This window comes from Nelumbo nucifera, chromosome 5, assembly GCF_055504915.1.
Source record: "Nelumbo nucifera cultivar China Antique chromosome 5, China Antique-T2T, whole genome shotgun sequence".
In the NCBI taxonomy this organism is placed as follows: domain Eukaryota; kingdom Viridiplantae; phylum Streptophyta; class Magnoliopsida; order Proteales; family Nelumbonaceae; genus Nelumbo; species Nelumbo nucifera.
The window spans coordinates 40,921,170-40,940,359 of NC_142653.1; the positions used below are offsets into that span (position 1 = coordinate 40,921,170).

Below are 19,190 nucleotides of genomic sequence, written 5' to 3' on the forward strand. Positions count from 1 at the left end.
ATATATATCATGGAGCTCTAGCTTGTTACAAATATAATCTATCCTAGTACAGCACAAGCTCTTGGTAAGCAAATTTTCTAGCTAATTTTCTGACTTGACATAAAGAGTAACAATATCACCATTTGTCACCTTTTCTCTTACAAACTGACAATCAACTTCTATATGCTTGGTCCTCCTCTCATGGAAGACCGGATTAGATGCAATATGAATAGCAGTCTGATTATCACAAAACAACTTTATAGGCTTTTCTATAGCCACTACACTCAACCTTAGAATTACTCCTAGCCACTACACTTTGCTTCTTACTTTTCCAAGTAATAAGATTGCCACACAAAAGGGTACAATACCATGTAGTAGATCTCATGTCTTGTCCATTGAGGAACCTGCGCAATCTGCATCAGTATATCCCTTTAAGGTTAATTCTCCCCCTTTCTTGTATAGTAATCCCCGGTCCAGAGCACTTTTCAAATATCTCAACACTCTTACAACACCTTCCCAATGAACGACTGTGGGATTTTACATGAACTGGCTCAGAACCCCTACACTGAAGGAGATATTTGGATGGGTGATAGTAAGATAAATCAATTTGCCAAGTAATCTCCTATACCTCCCTAGATCATTGAATAGCTCCCCCTGACTATCAGTCATTTTCACATTAGGATCCATAGGGGTCTCAACTAGTTTCGCCCCTAGAAGACTTGTCTCATCCAACAAATCCAAGACATACTTGCATTGTGACAAGGAAACTCCACTTCAAGCGGGCTACTTCAATACACAAGAAATACTTCAAGGATCCTAAATCCTTGGTTTGGAAGTGTTGTTGTAAAAACTACTTTAAATCATCAATCACATTAACATCACTTCCAATAATGACTATGCCATCATCATACACTACCAAAATGATATTCCTAAATGTGGTATCCTTACTGAAAACTGAACGATCAACTTTGCATTGCTTGAGACCAAACTGTTGTGCAACACTGCTGAACCTACCAAACAAGGCTTGTGGTGACTACTTTGGCCCATAAATTGCCTTGCACAACTTGCATACCTTTTCAACTCCCCCTGAGCAACATATCCAGGAGGTTGCTCCACGTACACTTCCTCTTGAAGGTCACCATTAAAAAAAGCATTATTGGTATCAAGTTGGTACAAGTGCTAGTCAAAATGGACAGCAAGAGAAATAATAACTTATTCAAATGACAACTTAGCCACCAAAGAGAAGGTCTCAAAGTAATCACACCATAAGTTTGTGTGTAGCCTTTTTCCACCAGTTGCATTTTGAGCCTCTCAATACTACCATCCTATTTGTATTTGATTGCATACACCCACCTACAACCAACTACCTATTTTCCAAGGGGTAAGAGGGTAAGGTCCCATGTGTGATTAGATTGAACAGCCTGAAATTCATCATCCATTGCTTTTTTTTTTCAATTAGGTGAGGCAAGGGATTCTTGAACAAACCTAGGAACAAAGACGGAAGACTAAAGAGACACAAATCTCTAGTGGGCAGAAAATAAATGAACAAGAAAGCAATAAAAAGAAATGAGATGGTTAGTACAAGTATGCTTACCATTACATAATGCAATGGGAAGATCAAGCTCGAAAGGAGGAGGATCTATCAACAATTCAGATGTTGGTGGAGAGTTAGAAATTAGAATCTGAGCTGGTGTAGAAACTGGCTCAAGCTCCCAAACACGTCTGATGTACACTCTTTTAATTGATGGTCGAATGGGCTTCTTAGGATTGGGAAGAGGAATAAACACTTCACTTGAAGTAGATGGGAGAGGGAAGAGGGAGAGGGTTCCCATCCAGAGAAATAAAGAACACTCTCAGATGTGAATCAGTCCTCTAATATCAGGTTTAAAATCAGTGATTAGCAGTACAAATCAGATCTGAATGATAGTGCAAGAGCTGTGTATGTTGAAGAGAAGAGGTAAGAGAAGAAGAAGTCGAATTAGTCTTCCTTCTCCTCTAACCCTATTTTTTTATTAATCTCTAAAACAAATTGATGATGACAAGTATACCCTTAAGTGGGAAGCCAGCTTGGCAGTTACATAAAGAAAATAAAATAAAAACAAATAACAGGCCCATTAAGTGAGGCCCATCAACATAAAATAAAGGATATCACATAAGAGGCTGTTAGGGCCCATTCGGCCCAGTCTCTTTACACTCCCCCTCAAGCTGAGCATAAATGTCAATCATGCCCAACTTGCTTATATAGTGTGTCAATTTCCCCTTGGGAACTCCCTTGGTCAAGATATCAGCCAGTTGCTCTTCTGATGTGATAAATGGTAAACAGACTTCTCCTAAAGAGACTCTTTCCCTTATGAAATGCCTATCAACCTCAATGTGCTTAGTTCTGTCATGCTGAACCGAATTATGTGCAATGTTGATAGCAGCTTGGTTGTCACAATAGAGCATCATTGGTTGCTCGTAGTCCACCCCCAATTCCTCTAGAAGGGATCGTAGCCATAGTAATTCTGACACACCATGAGCCATTGCCCTGTATTCTGCTTCAGCTGAGGATCTAGCAACTACTGATTGTTTCTTACTCCTCCAAGACACAATATTCCCAGCAACCAGAGCACAATAACCAGAGGTGGACCTTCTGTCATCAATACATCCTACCCAATCTGCATCAGTAAAGGCTTCCAACTTCATGTGACCATGCTTAGCAAATAGAATACCTTTCCCTGGAGTACCTTTCAAGTAGCACAGAACCCTTTCTGCAGCAGCTAGATGAGTATCTCTGGGAGAATGCATAAACTGACTTGAGAACACTTACTGCACAGGAAATATCTGGCCGAGTCATGCAAAGGTATAACTTCCCGAGCAGTCTCTGAAACACTCCCTTATCAGACAACGGTGCACCATCTGTGGCAGAAAGCTTATGATTAGGATCAATGGGAGTGGAGATGGGTTTAGCTCCAAGTTTACCAGTGTCAGCAAGAAGATTAATGACATATTTGCACTGAGATATGAATATACCATCCTTAGATCGAGCAACTTCAATGCCCAAGAAATACCGAAGATCTCCCAAATCTTTAATTTCAAATTCAGAGTGGAGAAATGCTTTTAGTTTACTAGCCTCTTCAATGTCATTACCCGTGACCACAATATCATCAACATAAACAATCAAGAAGGTCACCAGAGAGTCATTTCTATTCAAGAACAGTGTATGATTAGATTGTGTTTCAATGTAGCCAAAGGAGACAAGAGCAGCCCAAAATCTCTCAAACCAAGCCTGAGGAGATTGTTTGAGAGATCTGGCAACCTCAACCACATGTCTGTTCTTTCTTTCCGCCACCCCGTTTTGTTGTGGAGTGTAGGAACAAGAGCTTTGATGAATAACCCCAAAAGTTTCAAGGTAGGTGGAGAGGGTTTTCTCAAAATACTCCTTAGCATTGTCAGAGCGGAATATTTTGATACGAGTATTAAACTGGGTGAGGATGAGTTCATGAAAATTTTTCACAATGATTGGTACTTCATCCCGGGATTTCATGAGATAAACCCAAGTATAACGAGAATAATCATCAATAAAAAGGATAAAATACCTGTAGCCCCCCATGGTTGGCATGTGATATGGCCCCCACACAACAGAGTGAACAATATGGAAAGGAGAAAGAGATCTTTTATTACTGATTGAATAAGAATGTTTACAATGCTTTGCTAGCTCACATGACTCACAATGAAGACTAGATAAAGACACTCCTTTAAACATATCTGGGAACAGATGACTTAAAGCAGAAAAAGACAAATGACCAAACCGAAAATGACATAACAAAATTTTGTTAACAGACTCTGACACAACTGACTCTAAAGCAACTCCATGAGGTGATCCCAAGGCTTGATTTGGTGTGTCCAGCAGGTATATTCCGTTCGCCTCATGGCCACTCCCAATCGTCCTTTGAGACTGCAGGTCCTGAAAAACACAATGAGTGGGAAAGAAGGTTATGCTACAGTTCATGGACTTTGTTAAGCTACTAACAGATAAAAGGTTTGTGTTAAGCTTAGGAACATGGAGAACAGAAGATAAGAGCAGGGTGTCAGAGGTCTTTATATCTCCTTTACCAGAGATGGGGGCAAGTGACCCATTGGCCAGGGATATTTTCTCTTTCCCAGAGAGGAGATGGTATGAACAAAAAAGGTTAGATAGGCTGGTCATATGGTCTGATGCACCGGAATCTATAATCCAAGGGAGTTTATGATTATCTGAAACTGAAGCATGATTTGCTGAGGCATATGTACTTGAGTGAGCAAAAGCCGATGAAGATGATGTACTGTTGGAAGGGTGAGTTGAAGAAACCGTAGCTTCCAGGTGATTTAGGAGCCTCCCATACTTCTCAAAATCCAGCTTCATTGCAGCCAATTGCTCAATAGTTGATTTTTCTTCACTTTCCTTACTTCCCCCCTCAGGCACTGTAGCAGCATTAGCAGTCTTGGATTTTCCCACTTGATTGCCCTTCTTAGGGTTATTATTGTTCTTAAACCTATCGGGAAGAAGTTCAGGATGAAGCTTCTAGCAGGTGTCCTTTGTATGTCGTGGTTTCTTGCAATATTCACACAACTGCTCTCTTTTCTCAATAGGGCCCTTCGGTTTCATTCCCGCATGTGCAAAATGTTCTGTAGATGGACTCTGCAACTGCACCTGTTGCCTACTCTCCTCACTACTTATCATAGCATATGCCTGTGAAAGAGTAACCCCATCCCTGGCCAAAATGTTCTGTTTGATAATATCAAACTCAGGGTTGAGTCCAGTGAGAAACTCAAGCACCCTATTTCTCTCCACTAGCTTTTTATACATTTCAGCATCCTTTTTACTCTCCCATATCACTGTTTCCATAACATCAATTTCCTGCCATAGGGACTTTAGTATGGAGTAGTAGATTGCCACACTCTTCTCCCCCTATCTCAGGTTCTTCACATAACTTTTCAATTTGTATGCTCTGGCTACATTCAGTTTCTGTGAATAGGTCTCAGTTACACTATCCCATATCTCCTTAGCCGAAGACATCCAGAGATAGTGCTGGCTTATATGAGGTTGCATAGAGTTGACTAACCATCCTATAACAGTATAGTTCTCTTGCATCCATCTTTCAAATTCAGGGTCTGTCTCTTCGGGTTTCACCTTGCTACCTGTGAGATACTTGAGTTTTCCTCTACTACAAACATAGATTTTTATAGACTGTGCCCAAGCAAGATAGTTCGTCCCATCTAGCTTAATTGTGGTAACACCCGTCAAAACGAAATCTACTGGAGCAAGTCCAGAAGCTGGCACCTGCTTGAACTCACTTCCATATGTCTCCATTAATCAAACGGAAATCAAAGAACAGAAAATTTTGACTATGTGAACTTACTTGAAGTCAAACCAGAACTTGGGTGCTTGAAAGCTAGGGTTTTGCTCCGTCCAGCAGATGGGCGGGAGAGAGAAGACACTGCCGCACCTACCAGAGTAACCCAAACTCTTCCAAACCTGAACCACCCTCCTTTAGCAGTCACAAGACACCTTCCAAGCACAGAGCGCCACACCCAAGCTTCACCTTTCCTGGTAACTCGAAAATCTCTAGTCGGCTAGGGTTTCGGGCAGTAGCAAGACAACATCACTTCTTGGCAAAATCTGGCCAGAACTAAACTTTCCAAACCCTTCTACCAACTAGGCAAGTGATTCTCTATACTATAGAGAACCTATCTCTCCATACACTCTCTTGATTTTAGAGTGTACAGGAACAAAGAAAAAAGAAGAAAGAGGAACTGAACCCGCTCTGATACCAAGATGTGAATCAGTCCTCTAATATTAGGTTTAAAATCAGTGATTAACAGTACAAATCAGATCTGAATGATAGTGCAAGAGCTGTGTATGTCGAAGAGAAGAGGTAAGAGAAGAAGAAGTCGAATTAGTCTTCCTTCTCCTCTAACCCTATTTTTTTATTAATCTCTAAAACAAATTGATGATGACAAGTATACCCTTAAGTGGGCGGCTAGCTTGGCAGTTACATAAAGAAAATAAAATAAGAACAAATAACAGGCCCATTAAGTGAGGCCCATCAACATAAAATAAAAGATAAAATAAATGATATCACATAAGAGGCTGTTAGGGCCCATTCGGCCCAGTCTCTTTACACTCTCAAAGAAGGTGACATCAAGAACAACAAACAACTTATGGAGGATAGGATCATAATATTTATACCTCTTCTGGGTGTGGGAGTAGCCAAGAAAGATGCACTAGATTGCTTGGGACTCAAGTTTATCATGCCTATGGCCCAAACAATGGACAAGACAAACATAGCTAAAAACATGTAGAGGGAGAAAGAAAAGGGACCTTGAGGGTGATGTGACAGAACATGGTGAGTCTTTAGCAAGGCCAGATGTAGGCATACGATTAATCAAGAAGCATGAAGTGAGAACAACATCAATCCAATAGGTTTTAAGGACAGACATTTGGAGTAACAAGGCACAAATTGTCTCAATAATGTGATGATTCTTCCGTTCAACTACACCATTTTACTGAGGAGTGTGGGAACTCTGTAAGCATCAAAATAAGATTGAAAGGAACTATGAAAATACTCATTTTCATTATCAGAACAAAAAACTTTAATACAAACACCATTTAAAGAGACTGGGGCCCTAGTGCATTACTTTCTTGTTATTAGTGTTTCTTACATGTTTTTTTGTTAATGGGCCTTTCTCTGATGGGCTTTTTAATCTTTTTTATTTTCTTTTAAGTGTGTTGATGAGTTGGCCACCCACTAAAGGTCAGAATTGTAATTGGTTCTAATTAAGTGAGATTAATAAAAGGATTAGAGAGAAAGGAGAGAAGTATCAAACTCTCTTCTTCTTCCTCTCTTTTTCTCCACCTTCTTCTCTCTTTTCTTCTGTTTTCTTCTACCTTCTTCTCCTTTTTCTTACAACTATCAAAGATTATTTTCAGACTTTATTGAACTAAAACACAACTTGGTATTAGAGCACCTCTTCTTTTCTTTCTTTCTTTTTTCCTTTTTTCCCCATACACCCTTCGTTTAGAAGAGTGTATGAAGAGATAAGTTTCTGATTGTTTAGAGAACATTTGTGCCTAGTTAATAGGGGGTTTGGAGAGATGGAATCTGGCTATAGATTGCCAAGAAGATGAGGCTTCTAATATTTTGCCCAAAACCCTAGTCGACTAGAGAGTTTACAGTTATAGGGTTTGAGCATGGCGACAGTTTGAGCATGGCGCTCAAAGCTTGGGGGCTCTCTTTTGATCTCCAGAAGTGGGCAATTGAAGTTGAAAGGAGTTTGGGAAGCTCTAGTAGGAGAGGTTGTTCTTCTCCTTTCATCCAGCTAGGTGTAGTGAAACCCTAATTTTGGGACCTAGAAGTAATGGACTGGCCTTAGTTAAGTCCATAAAAACTAAAAACCTTGTTTTTGGATCTTTATTATGGAGCAATCGAGAAGTGAGATGAAGTAAATCCCAATGTTTAGAGTTGGCTTAACTGATTCCGTTTTGACTGGAGTGACCACAATTAAACTAAATGGAACAAATTACTTGGCCTAGGCACAATCCATAAGGATTTATGTTTGTAGTAGAAGTAAACTAGGGTATCTCACAAGTAGTAAGGAAAAACCAGTAGAGATTGATCCTACATATGAAAAATTGATACAAGAGAACTACACAATGATTGGATGGTTAGTCAACTCTATGCCCACCTCACATAAGTCAACATTACCTCTGGATGAGTTCGGCCAAGGAAATTTAGGACAGTGTTACAGAATAGAAACATATTCTCAAAAATTGAATGCTGCATGCAATTTTCTGAAAACCGGACCAAACCAGCCGATTGAACCATGACCCAGCCCCTGGCTGGTCTAGATATACCCCTAAAAATGCTATGTTAAAAAACCGTTCACCGTGTCAGTTCAACCAGAGAACTGATCCTAGTTTTGCATAACTAGCTGGTTTTTTTACATTTTGATTTTCAATACAAAAAGACAAAAAACCTAAAATTGGACCAAAGAGGCCCTAAGGTCCAATCGAAAATCCCAATCCCAACCTAAAACCAAAAACCCTATTCAATCGATCTTCTATTCTTCTTCCTCTTTCTATTCAAACCTAAGTCCAACCACTAGCCCACCACGGAAGACTCCAACTCCGTCACCGACCGCTAGTACCGCCGACGCCAAGTAGTGCTTTGTTCTTGTTCTTCTTCTTTGGCAGCAGTGGTAGTGCTTTGTTCACCGCGTGACAGCCTCTCGCCCTCTCCTAGTTTTCTTCCCTCTTTCTTTCTCCTCCTCCCATCGCCTGAACCCTGAAAAATGTAAATTGACTAAATTCTTTAATTCTGATTTCTACATTATGAAACATTTAGTCATTTACATTTCACACTTAAATTTTTAATATTTATTTTTTAATTAATGAACTTGAAATTAATTAATTATTCATAGTTTTATAACTTTTGTTTATAGGTTTGCTCAAATTGAAAATCTAATTTGATATTTTCTTTAAACTTGGAATTTGATCTTTGCTTCAAGTTCTTAGTCCACCAAATTTGGCTAAGATACAAGATAGTCCACCTAGTTGTTCAGTCTTGTGGGTTAGCCTAAGCCCTCTTGAAAGCTTTGGTGGATTAATTTTCCTTCATATTTGGTCTTTTTTTACTTTTATTTATTACATCAGCACGGTTTGAGCTATGGTTCGACCTCGATTGGACCTCTAACCTGTGAACCTCTACCTTTATCAAGTTGATGCCCGGTCCGATTCTTTGAACATTGGTTACAAGAGCACATAAGTTGAAGAATGATGTAAACAATTTGAGACAGGGAGAGAAGAGTGTAGTTGTTTACTACTATATGTTGAAGTCACTGTGGCAGGAGATTAATGTCATGGAGACAGTTGTTTGGGAGAGCATCAAGGATGCAGAGACATTCAGGAAACTAGTAGAAAGAAATAGGGTATTTGAGTTTCTCATAGGTTTCAACCCTAAGTTTGACATTACGAGGCAAAATATCTTAACTAAAGAGGTGATATGTGAATACTGCAAGAAACTAAAACATAGTAGGGACACCTATTGGATGCTACATCCAGATTTTCTCCCAAAAAGGTTTCAAAATAACTATACTGAGAAGAATGGTCAAACTAGGAAGCCTAAGAATGCAAATGTTGCTATTGTGCCTGAAGGTGGAAATAGAGAAAGTGAGAAGAAGTCTGCTATGGAGCAATTACCAACAATAAAGGTGGAATTAGCAACTCATTAAGAAAGACCCCTTCATCTGCATTTTCTCACTTAGGTATTCATGCTTCTACAAATTATGCTACTTTTTTAGGTAATCATAAAATCCCTTGGATCATTGATTTTGGTGCTTCGGATCATATGACTAGCATCTAACCTTTTTTGTTCATATCAACTCCTTTCTAGAAGAAAGAAGATATCCCTCACTAATGGGTCTCTTGCTCCCATCTCCGGTAAGGGGGATATCAAAGCCTCTAACTCCCTTGTTTTATCCTTTGTTCTTCATGTTCCCAAACTTAAAAACCAACATTTTATTTGTTAGTAGTTTGACTAAATCCATGAATTGCAGCATGACCTTCTTTCCTACTCATTGTGTTTTTCAAAACCTGAAATCTCAGAGAACGATTGGGAGTGGCCACGAGGCGAACCGAATGTACTTGTTGGATACACCTGATAGAAGTCTTGGACCACATCATAGAGTAGCTTTGGAGTCTATTTCATCAGAGTCTATTGATAGAGTCATGTTATGTCGTTTGCGTTTTGGTCATTTGTCTTTTTCCGCTTTGAGTCATTTATTTCAAAAATATTTAAGGGAATATCTTTATCAAGTCTTCATTGTGAGTCATGTGAACTTGCAAAACATTAGACATTCTTATTCAATGACTAATCAAATATTAGTTTGTTCTTTCCATATTATGCACTCTGATGTGTGGGGCCATATCATTTATTTGCTATGGGGGTTACAAGTATTTTATCATTTTCATTGATGATTTCTTTCGCTATACTTGGATTTATCTTATGAGATCCCGGGATGAAATACAAACTATTGTGAAGAAGTTTAACACTTCAATCAAAATATTCCGCTCTAATAATGCTAAGGAATATTTTGAAAAGAACCTCTCGTCCTACTTTGATATGTTTGACAATGTATGCCCTTAGCTCTAATCAGATTGACATACATAAACATTTATAAATAATATAAGTACATTATCGTTTCATGACCACATTTTGTATGTTTTTGTGAATTACTCCTTAAACTGAACACTTATGAAACTCGTGTTAGTTTAGAATGTTCTCAGCCATTAGATAGACTTGGGCAGTTTATCTTAAAGAGGACGACACTAGTGTTTTGATAAAATGGTGGAGCAGCTTGTCTTAGCTACTAGGGTTAGACCTTAAGCACATCCAGTGGGTGTTTGAAACGTTGAACCTGGACCAATGTCCAGTTATGCCCTAGACCTAGGAGATAGATGGACAAAACTGGAAAGTTGCACTTAACCCCAGGTTTGATTATGATACAGCACTAGGTTTTTGATTGAATTGTTTTTGATGTGCCAACTAGTGAAATCTATCAAGGGTCAAATATTTGGGAATGTTGGGGTAGTTTAGGAAATCAATTGAGTGGTGATCATAGTGACAGGATCGGCCCCTTTGTCAAACAAAGTGAATATCAGGATTTACATTCTCTCTAATGGAAACCAAAACTGCCAACAGTGGATTTCAATTGTATTTGAAATCTGATTTGCAAAAATGTAGTTATATGTTATATTACTATTTTATTAAAAGGTTTGCAAAAGGTTTTACTCTTGGGATCCATCCGAACAAAGAGTTTGACATTGCATTTTGCAATCAAGAAAGAGGCATTTCCCTGTGAGCAGTGTTTTGATGATTATGGGCCGAGAGGTTAGGTGTAAAAGACTATTAGGGCTAAGTACCTAATTGGCTTCATCTTCATAGGGTGGTTGAATCCAATGATCATTTATATGAAAATGTTGAGCCTAATTGAGCCCAAATTGATTCGGCCAGGGGTTCATAGACCAAAATCCAGCCTAACCTCTTCTAGAGGTGGGGCTAAACCCTTGTGGACTTAAGTGAGACCTTTGTGGGTCCCACACCATACAATGTTCAGGCACATAACAACTTAAGTTGTGACATGGAGCGAATTTGGGTTATGGATATGAGTATGGAGCACCCATTCTTCAAATAAGATAGAGTTTATTTGATAAGGATAAACCCTAATCCAAATCTGATTTCAATTCAGCTCCTAATAGGACTAGGAAAGTGCTCTATATAAGGGAAGAGAGGGATGCGCAAACCATTCTATCCTAAGCTCTCTTCAGTTCTCTCTCACCTCCCTTGCTCCCATAAAACCCTAATTCATTCCAGCCCCAGTAGGAACTGATTTCTTCCAATTCTTAACTGAGTTTTGGAGAAAAACTTCAATCCTAAGAAGGCTTGCACTACTGCATTGATCCCAAGGAAGTTGGAGGTTCGTTTTGCAAAAGGTTGCAGCTGAATCGGCTTCACTACTATGCCATCTTCAGCAAAAGGCTAGTTCAGGTCTGACATTAGGTGTGAACTACCACTTTGGGAGCTGAATTTGTGGACTCCATATCAAATATAATCAGAAATTAATTTGAGTTTCAAATCTGATCCAGTTCAATGCAAGATTGATCCCAAAATTTCAGATTTCAAAATTACCGAGAAACTGGTTCCTAGGTTAGGTTAGAACAATTTTAAAAATTCAGCTAGCCACTAGATCTAGTTCGGTCATGTCTAATCTGATTTCTAACCCTTACAAAACTTTAGGGTTATTCGTCAAAGTTCTTGTTCCTACACTCCACAACAAAATGGAGTGACGGAAAGGAAGAATCATCGTGTGGTTGAGGTTGCTAGAAGCCTCCTCTTTGCATCCCATGTTCCTGTTAAGTTTTGAGGGGATGTTGTCGTTATAGCTACATGCTTGATAAACCGTATGCCTTCTCAGGTTTTGGGTTTCAAAACCCCCTTTAGCCTTCCCTTTCCGAATGAGGATATCTTCTCTCTTCCTCTCCGAGTTTTTGGGTGCACTTGTTATGTTCATGTTCACAATCATCAAAGACAAAAGAACACAAGTGTGTCTTCATAGAATATGCCTCCACACAGAAGGTATATTGTTGTTTTGATCTAGTCCATGACACCCGCTTTGTTTCTAGGGATGTCACATTTCCAGAGTCTATCCCTTTCTTTGGCACTTCTCCTAAGGGGGAGCATTCAAAGGAGTTGTTTGCTTTGTCCTTGGATGTTCCTCTTCTAGTTCCTCTTGAGTCCTATGTTAAGTCATCTACTTCTATTGAGTCACCTCCCAATGAACCTCTTTCACATATTCCAGTTCCGCTTCCTCCTCCAACTCATCCTCCCACATTCACTTCTCATCCTATTGTCCAAAGGTGGTACCAAAGACAAAGACTCAAGTATGAACAAGTTGTTTCTCCTCCTTCAACTAAGCCTCTTGTACCTCCCATCACTATTGAGGTAATAGGTCATCCCTCCTCTACCCCTTCTAATACCTTCCCAAACCTTGATCTTCCTATTGCCCTTTGCAAAGGTAAATGGAAGTGTATAGCCCATTGCATCTCCAAACATCTCTCCTACAACCTTCTTTTCCCAATCTAGTATTCCTTTATTGCTTTTGTTTCTACACATGCAGTCCCCAGGTCTGTCTTAGAAGTCTTATCTAAACTATAATGGAGGGATGCTATGATGACTGAGCTATATGCTTTGCATAAGAACAATAACTGGGAAATTGTGGACTTGCTTGAGGGGAAGGAACCAATTGATTGTAAACGTGTGCTCACTATCAAGTATCATTTTGATGGTACTATTGAGAGGTTTAAGGCTCGTTTGGTTGCTAAAGTTTACACTCAAATGTATGGTGTTTACTACATAGAAACTTTTGGTCGTGGCTAAAATGACTTCAGTTCAGGTTTTTCTATCCTTATCTACTAATTTTGATTGTCCACTTCTTTAATTTGATGTTAAAATGCCTTCTTGAATGGAGACGTACATGAAGAAGTCTATATGTCTTTACCTCTAGGAGTGTATGGGAAGGAAATGCAAGGGAAAGTGTGTAAATTGAGGAAGTCTCTTTATGGCCTCAAATAGTATCCTCGAGCTTGGTTTGAGAGATTCCAAGCTGCCCTTGTTACTTTTGGTTACACAAACACAGTTTGATCATACCCTATTTGTTAAGAGGAGGGATTCTTTGGTGACATTTCTGATTGCTTATATTAATGACATTGTGGTTACTGGATATAACACCCAAGAAATGGTTAATCTCAAAAGGTTTCTTAACATTGAATTTGAGATCAAAGACTTGGGTGAGTTCAGATATTTCTTGGGAATTGAAGTTGCTCAATCTAAGGATGGTATCTTCATTTCTCAACATAAGTATGTCCTTGATCTACTTGCAAAAACTAGCAAACTTGGTGTTAAACCGACTTCCACTCTTATAGACTTAAATAACAAGCACTCGACTATTGATGGTGAACTGTTGACTGATAAGGGAGTGTTTCAAAGACTGCTTGGGAAGTTTGTATATCTTTGCATAACTCAGCTAGATATTTTATATGCAATGAGTGTCATTAGTCAGTTCATGCATTCTCCTAGATATACACATTTAGCAGCTGCTGAGAGGGTTTTTTTGTTACTTGAAAGGTACTCCAAGGAAAGGTTTCCCGTTTGCCAAGCATGGACATATGAATTTGGAAGCACACACTGATGCTAACTAGGCTAAAACCCTTTACCTTAAACGGACCAACTCATAGCACTAAAACCTATTTACCTAAGGGATGACCAGTCCTTTAAAGTCCCTTTGTGTTGTTTGTCTTGAAAAGGAGTTCTCAACCACTAGGGCACAAAAAAGACATGTGAAAATGACGGTCGAGTTCATAGCTCTATACGATGTTACAACCTGAAAATAAAGGAAGAAAAGAGAAGAAAAAGAAGTGGAAAATGTAGAGAAAGCTATCTGCTATAGTAGAGAACAAGAAGAAATTGAAAAAGGGTCTAAAGGAAGAAGATATGAACTAAACTCTTCCCCTTTCCAACCGGCATTGTTATTCCATTCTTTAAAATTCCCCTTGCTTCTAAGGCATTTGTCCATAAGATTAATTTTGCATTTAATCCTTCATTTTTGATAGTTAAGTAGAACATTTGTGTTAAGAGATTTAAAAGAAGCTCCTTAGCTTGTCCAAGCTAGACAACAAAGGCAAAGGATACAAACAGCATAAAGCCAACCATGCATAACTCATAACATCACAAATTTAGCATTACAAATGTTCCCCAAGCCCTGGTGATCCCCAAATACATCATTTTATAGTTACTCGTGTCATTAGTTTTATCAGAAAACAACACATGCCATGGGGTCTCCTACTGAATATGTTTAGTCAATTCACCTACGATCAGTGCAAATAAATAAGGGGCAAGTGTTGAACCTTGGTGAAGACCCAAGTAACCATAAAATCAGGTATCTTCCCCTGTCTCCATAGGTGTTCTAAAATCAGTTATCACACCCTCATGCATATCCTTAATTAGATTAATTACCTGTTTGGAACCCCTTCCTTTTCCAAGACCCACCATATTATCTCTCTAGGAACTCTATGATATGCCTTCTCTAGATCAATGAACACCATATGAAGATCTCTCTTTTCCTCTCTGAACTTTTCCATCAATCATGCATAAATCCAAATTGGTTCTTATATACTTATTTCATGTTGTAATTTTTGATCAATTATTCTCTCCCAAAGTTTCATATGTGGTTCATGAGTTTAATCCCTTTAATCCCCCGATAATTATTACAATCACCATTGTTCTTAAATATAAGCACCATAATACTCCTCCTTTCATCAAGCATCTTCATTTCTTCCATTATCTTATCAAATGAACAACATGTAGAGGATTCTAATAAAGGAAAGATAAGTAACACTAATACAGTTAAGAATAACATGTACCTTAATAAAATTAGAACTATTGAAGTGAACCAAACAGATGAATATCCTCTGGTTCCTTTCTTTCCAAATGCACCAAGAAATAGCAAATGAAGCAATACGCCATAAAACGCTACCTTTCTTGCCAAAGCCCCTCATTGTACATATTATTGGCACATCTGAGTAGGAAGAGGATCCTCAAGTAGAATAAGAAAAAATGACCAGCACCCTTACCACCAGATAAGGACCTAAGCTTTTAACTTTTTGCACAAAGTGGTCACTCTTGGTCTCAAACTAGAACACACAATCTCATACTTGTCAACCCAAGATAGTACCCTTTTATTTGATGGATAACAATGACTTTTATTGAGGTAATAAAAGGTTAAGTGTACATACAAGGTTTTTACATCCCATACTTAGGTTGGCGACCTTCCACCATACCCATTTTTATTTACAATCTGTCACTAATGAATCAGCCAAACAATTTACTAAACTTGTCACCCATCTGAAATCAAACCTCAGCTTGCTACTTGGTTTTTCTCCTTCATAGTATATCCATGCTGCCATCTTCCATGTCTTCTTACATATATCCCACTACTACTTTTGAGTCACCTTCCACCAATGTATTTCCTAAGTTTAGTATTCAGCATACTTTGAGGCCATGTAGTACAGAATATAGTTTCCTTCGACGGCTCCCATGTTACACCCATCAAAACTCAGATTGACCTAGTTCAGATTTGGGGGCCTCTAATCAACTTGAACCACATGCCTTTTAGTTAATATTTTGATACCCATTGCCCCCATCCCCTTTATATGTCATCATGGTGAATGGTGCAAAAATGTTCATTGTTTTCACCCAATGTCCTACTTTTGCTGTTACACACTTACACTTTCTATTATTTCTTCTTTCATCAGTTCCTTATCCTAGAATATCACATTTCTCTCCTGCCATATAGTCCGTGTAATTGCTACCCTACAATTCTAGATAACCTTTGCACTCTAGCATGCAGGACAAATGATATTTTGTAATACAGAAACTGCTAATACTTTCTGGAGTACTCCACCTGAAACCCCTAAGATTTTACCATTGCACCAAGCAATGTCCCCTCACCTTTACCACTAAATAACCTAATATAATACAAAACTAGTGCTTCCCCTCAATTCCATAATGGGATAGGTACAAAAATATTGAGAAATAGAGTAATAAATTTTTCATGGGGTAGAAAGGTTGGGAAAAGGGGAGATTACAAGGTTAGGTCTCTAGCACTAATCAAGTTTGATTCTAGTCAGAGTTTGAATCGAGCTTGAATCTCAAGGTAAGCTCAATTAGTTATTTGAACTCGAGATCGCCCAATAAAAAGTTTGGTTCGAAAGCTCGCAAGCTGGCTCGAAAAATATTCATAATATATATATGTATAAAATACATCCTTATATTTTATATATAATATAAGAATATACTATATATTATAAAAATATATCATATGTATAATATAAAAAAACATTCATTTTTGAGCTTTCGAGCTGAACTCGAGCTCATCAAATATTTAATTGAATCAAGCTTAAATAGGAAAATAAAATTTGAATCGAACTTGAACTCGAGCTCAAACCTAGTAGTATTTTAGTCTAGCCAAGCCAAGACATGCCAACGTTTGGCTCGGTTCAGCTCGATTGCACCCCTAGCAATTGAGGTGTAGAGCAATAATAATTAAGAAGAGCATGGTCTGAGGTTTCCATAAACTAGTGTAGGATAATAATCATTGTATATTATCTAGAAATGTCAATGGTTAGGTTCTAGTTCGGGACAGGGTATACCAGTCTCATTCCAATTATTAATTGGGACTATAAGAAAGACCCAGAACTGAACTTGTTATTAATCAAGGCAATCGAGTCTGACAACTCTGACCCGATTATACTTGGCATCTATAATTACTAATGATAATAACAAATTAGAACTTCATTTTCATAATACTTGGCATCTAAACTATTTATATGTTGATAAAACAAGTTTTTTAACCATAATTGTCTTGTATACTGTTCATAAAATTTACCCTTTTAGATATAAAATATAACAAAAATTACAATATGTATGTATATATATATATATATATATATATACTGATCCAATTGGGAATCCAGACAAAACCACAGAACCGGAATAAAAAAATACACTGGTTCTATAAGCTGGCAAAAAGTGTGTGATTGTCTGTCCCTGCAGCAGTGATAGTACCATCTGGGTGGAAAGAAACAGAATAATTTTCCAAAACTGAACGAAAAATGTAGATTTTCTAATTTCCTGTACCTTTGGTAAACAAGTTTCTTGGACTGCAGCTGCAAAAGGTCTCCAGACCAGGGTGTTTGAAGCCCAGCTGAGTTCTAGAAGCCTGTTAGAGTTGTAATGTAGTTTTGGGATTTTGACCACTGGTTTTGGATCTTTATTGGGGGACTTGGGGCCTCTCTTTTATCTTTGTTCTGTTCCTAATAAAATTACTTTACCTTTTTTCAAAAAAAAAAACACTGGTTCTGTGGTATTGTCTGGATTACTAATTGGGTCAAGACCAGTTCTTGCTGTTCCAAACTGATTCAGACCTGAGCTCATTATATAGTTAATATTATATATATATATACATATATATATATATATCCCACTTTTTATCTGAATTCTATATAATTGGCTGTTTTTCTATATCAGTTATTTTTTTCTCCAACCATTCTATCACTAGTTCTGCTTTTATCTTCTATATTACAACTACAACTTTGCAGTTTTTTTGTTGCCTCTTCAGCATTTCTCATCAATTTTGAATTTTAAAGATGTGATGTCCATTTAGCTGCAAAAATTCAATTTATAATTCTAGACATCTAACAGAAGGAATAGCTTCTATTGATGAGTTTTTAGACTGTTATTGGACACTAAAGAACAAGACAGCAATAGTAGTGAAGTGATGGTTCTTTTCTCTTTTCTTGGTAAGAAACTGACCATGGAACCTCCTGCAGATGTGGAGTAAGCTGTACTCCCTGTAGGTGTGGCTACAATGACTCCATCACCTTGCACCTAAAATACATGGATATCAATCAATTATAAAAGGATCATTAACCATATAAAAAACTACAATGGAACTGCACAAAGAATATTCCAGAAAGCTTATCAAATAACAGATCCATCATTCTTACTTTTGTTATAAAGCGGTCATGCTCATAGCACTCAATCTTAGAAAGGTAGGGACTAGAACCACGATCAACAACAACTTCATTCAGGACATCAAAAACTTTCCCAGGCACTGCTTTACCATTGCGGAAAATTTCGCAGTGGAGGCGCATTCTAAGTGTTAAATATATGCCATCCAATGTGTTGTTCCCATGTATAACTTGCCTTAAGTCCTCCATATAGTCTTCAAACTGTGGTTGAAAAGGGATGTTATCTTAGGGAAAAAGTGTAAAGAAAGGGGTAAAATTTGGACTCTAAAGGTAGAGGGAAGAAACATACATTATGAGAAGTGAGAAATCCGAGAGATCCAAGATTAAAAGATAGAATAGGAGGAACAGATCCTCTGAATAAATATGATGCATGGAGTATAACCCCATCTCCTCCCAAACAAGTCACAAAGTCAACTTTCTCATGCAGATCACTACATCAAGGTTATCCAAAAATGGTCAAGTAAAAGGGCTTCAAAAAAAAGATCAAGTAAAAGACTTACAAGAAGCAGGCACAATATCAAATCTTATTTTAAATGCTTTTGCCTTTTGATAGCATTATGTTTCCATACCTAGTGTCTTGACTATGAAAGGTTTGAACAAATCCGAATCCAGGGATTCTTACAAATATGTCACGCACATCAGGTTCCACAAAAACAGTCATTTTCTCTTCGTAATACAAAAAAGCTGCCACCTATAGAACAGAGGAATAAGGTGAAACATCTTGGAGAAGTATTGGCTCCAGTATTAAAAGAAGAAACTCCTATAATGAATGTTCTTCAATATATAGGTTTAAAACTCACATGGTTATATCTAAACATATACATTGAATTTAATATACCGACCTCACAAGGTATGTATTGATAAGCTTTTTGAGGTCATCCTCTATGCATAATACAAATTACATTTACCTTTCAAAAAACATCTCATATATTTTACAATTAGTGCTCTATCCTCCTGCACAAAGAAAACTGCTTCCTTTATCTCCTCATCCTCAGCAAATCTTCTTTGAAGTCAATCTTTCTTTTTCTTTTTATTCAAGATCTTA

At 37.9% G+C, this 19,190-nt stretch overlaps 1 protein-coding gene across 2 annotated transcripts in view; it reads right to left on the minus strand.

The window, feature by feature from the left end:
* LOC104587534 (NAD kinase 2, chloroplastic-like) overlaps positions 1–19,190 on the minus strand; it is a 29,118-nt gene that overhangs the window by 7,263 nt on the left and 2,665 nt on the right. For both annotated transcript variants that reach the window (XR_016076790.1, XM_019196031.2), the window contains exons 2-5: positions 18,715–18,836; positions 18,435–18,576; positions 18,122–18,346; positions 17,928–18,002 (exon numbers count right to left, since the gene is read on the minus strand). Coding sequence is in view for 1 of the 2 variants with exons in the window: in XM_019196031.2 (XP_019051576.2) it covers positions 17,928–18,002; positions 18,122–18,346; positions 18,435–18,576; positions 18,715–18,836 (564 nt within the window). In the remaining variant the exon portion in view is untranslated. The remainder of the gene's footprint in view (positions 1–17,927; positions 18,003–18,121; positions 18,347–18,434; positions 18,577–18,714; positions 18,837–19,190) is intronic.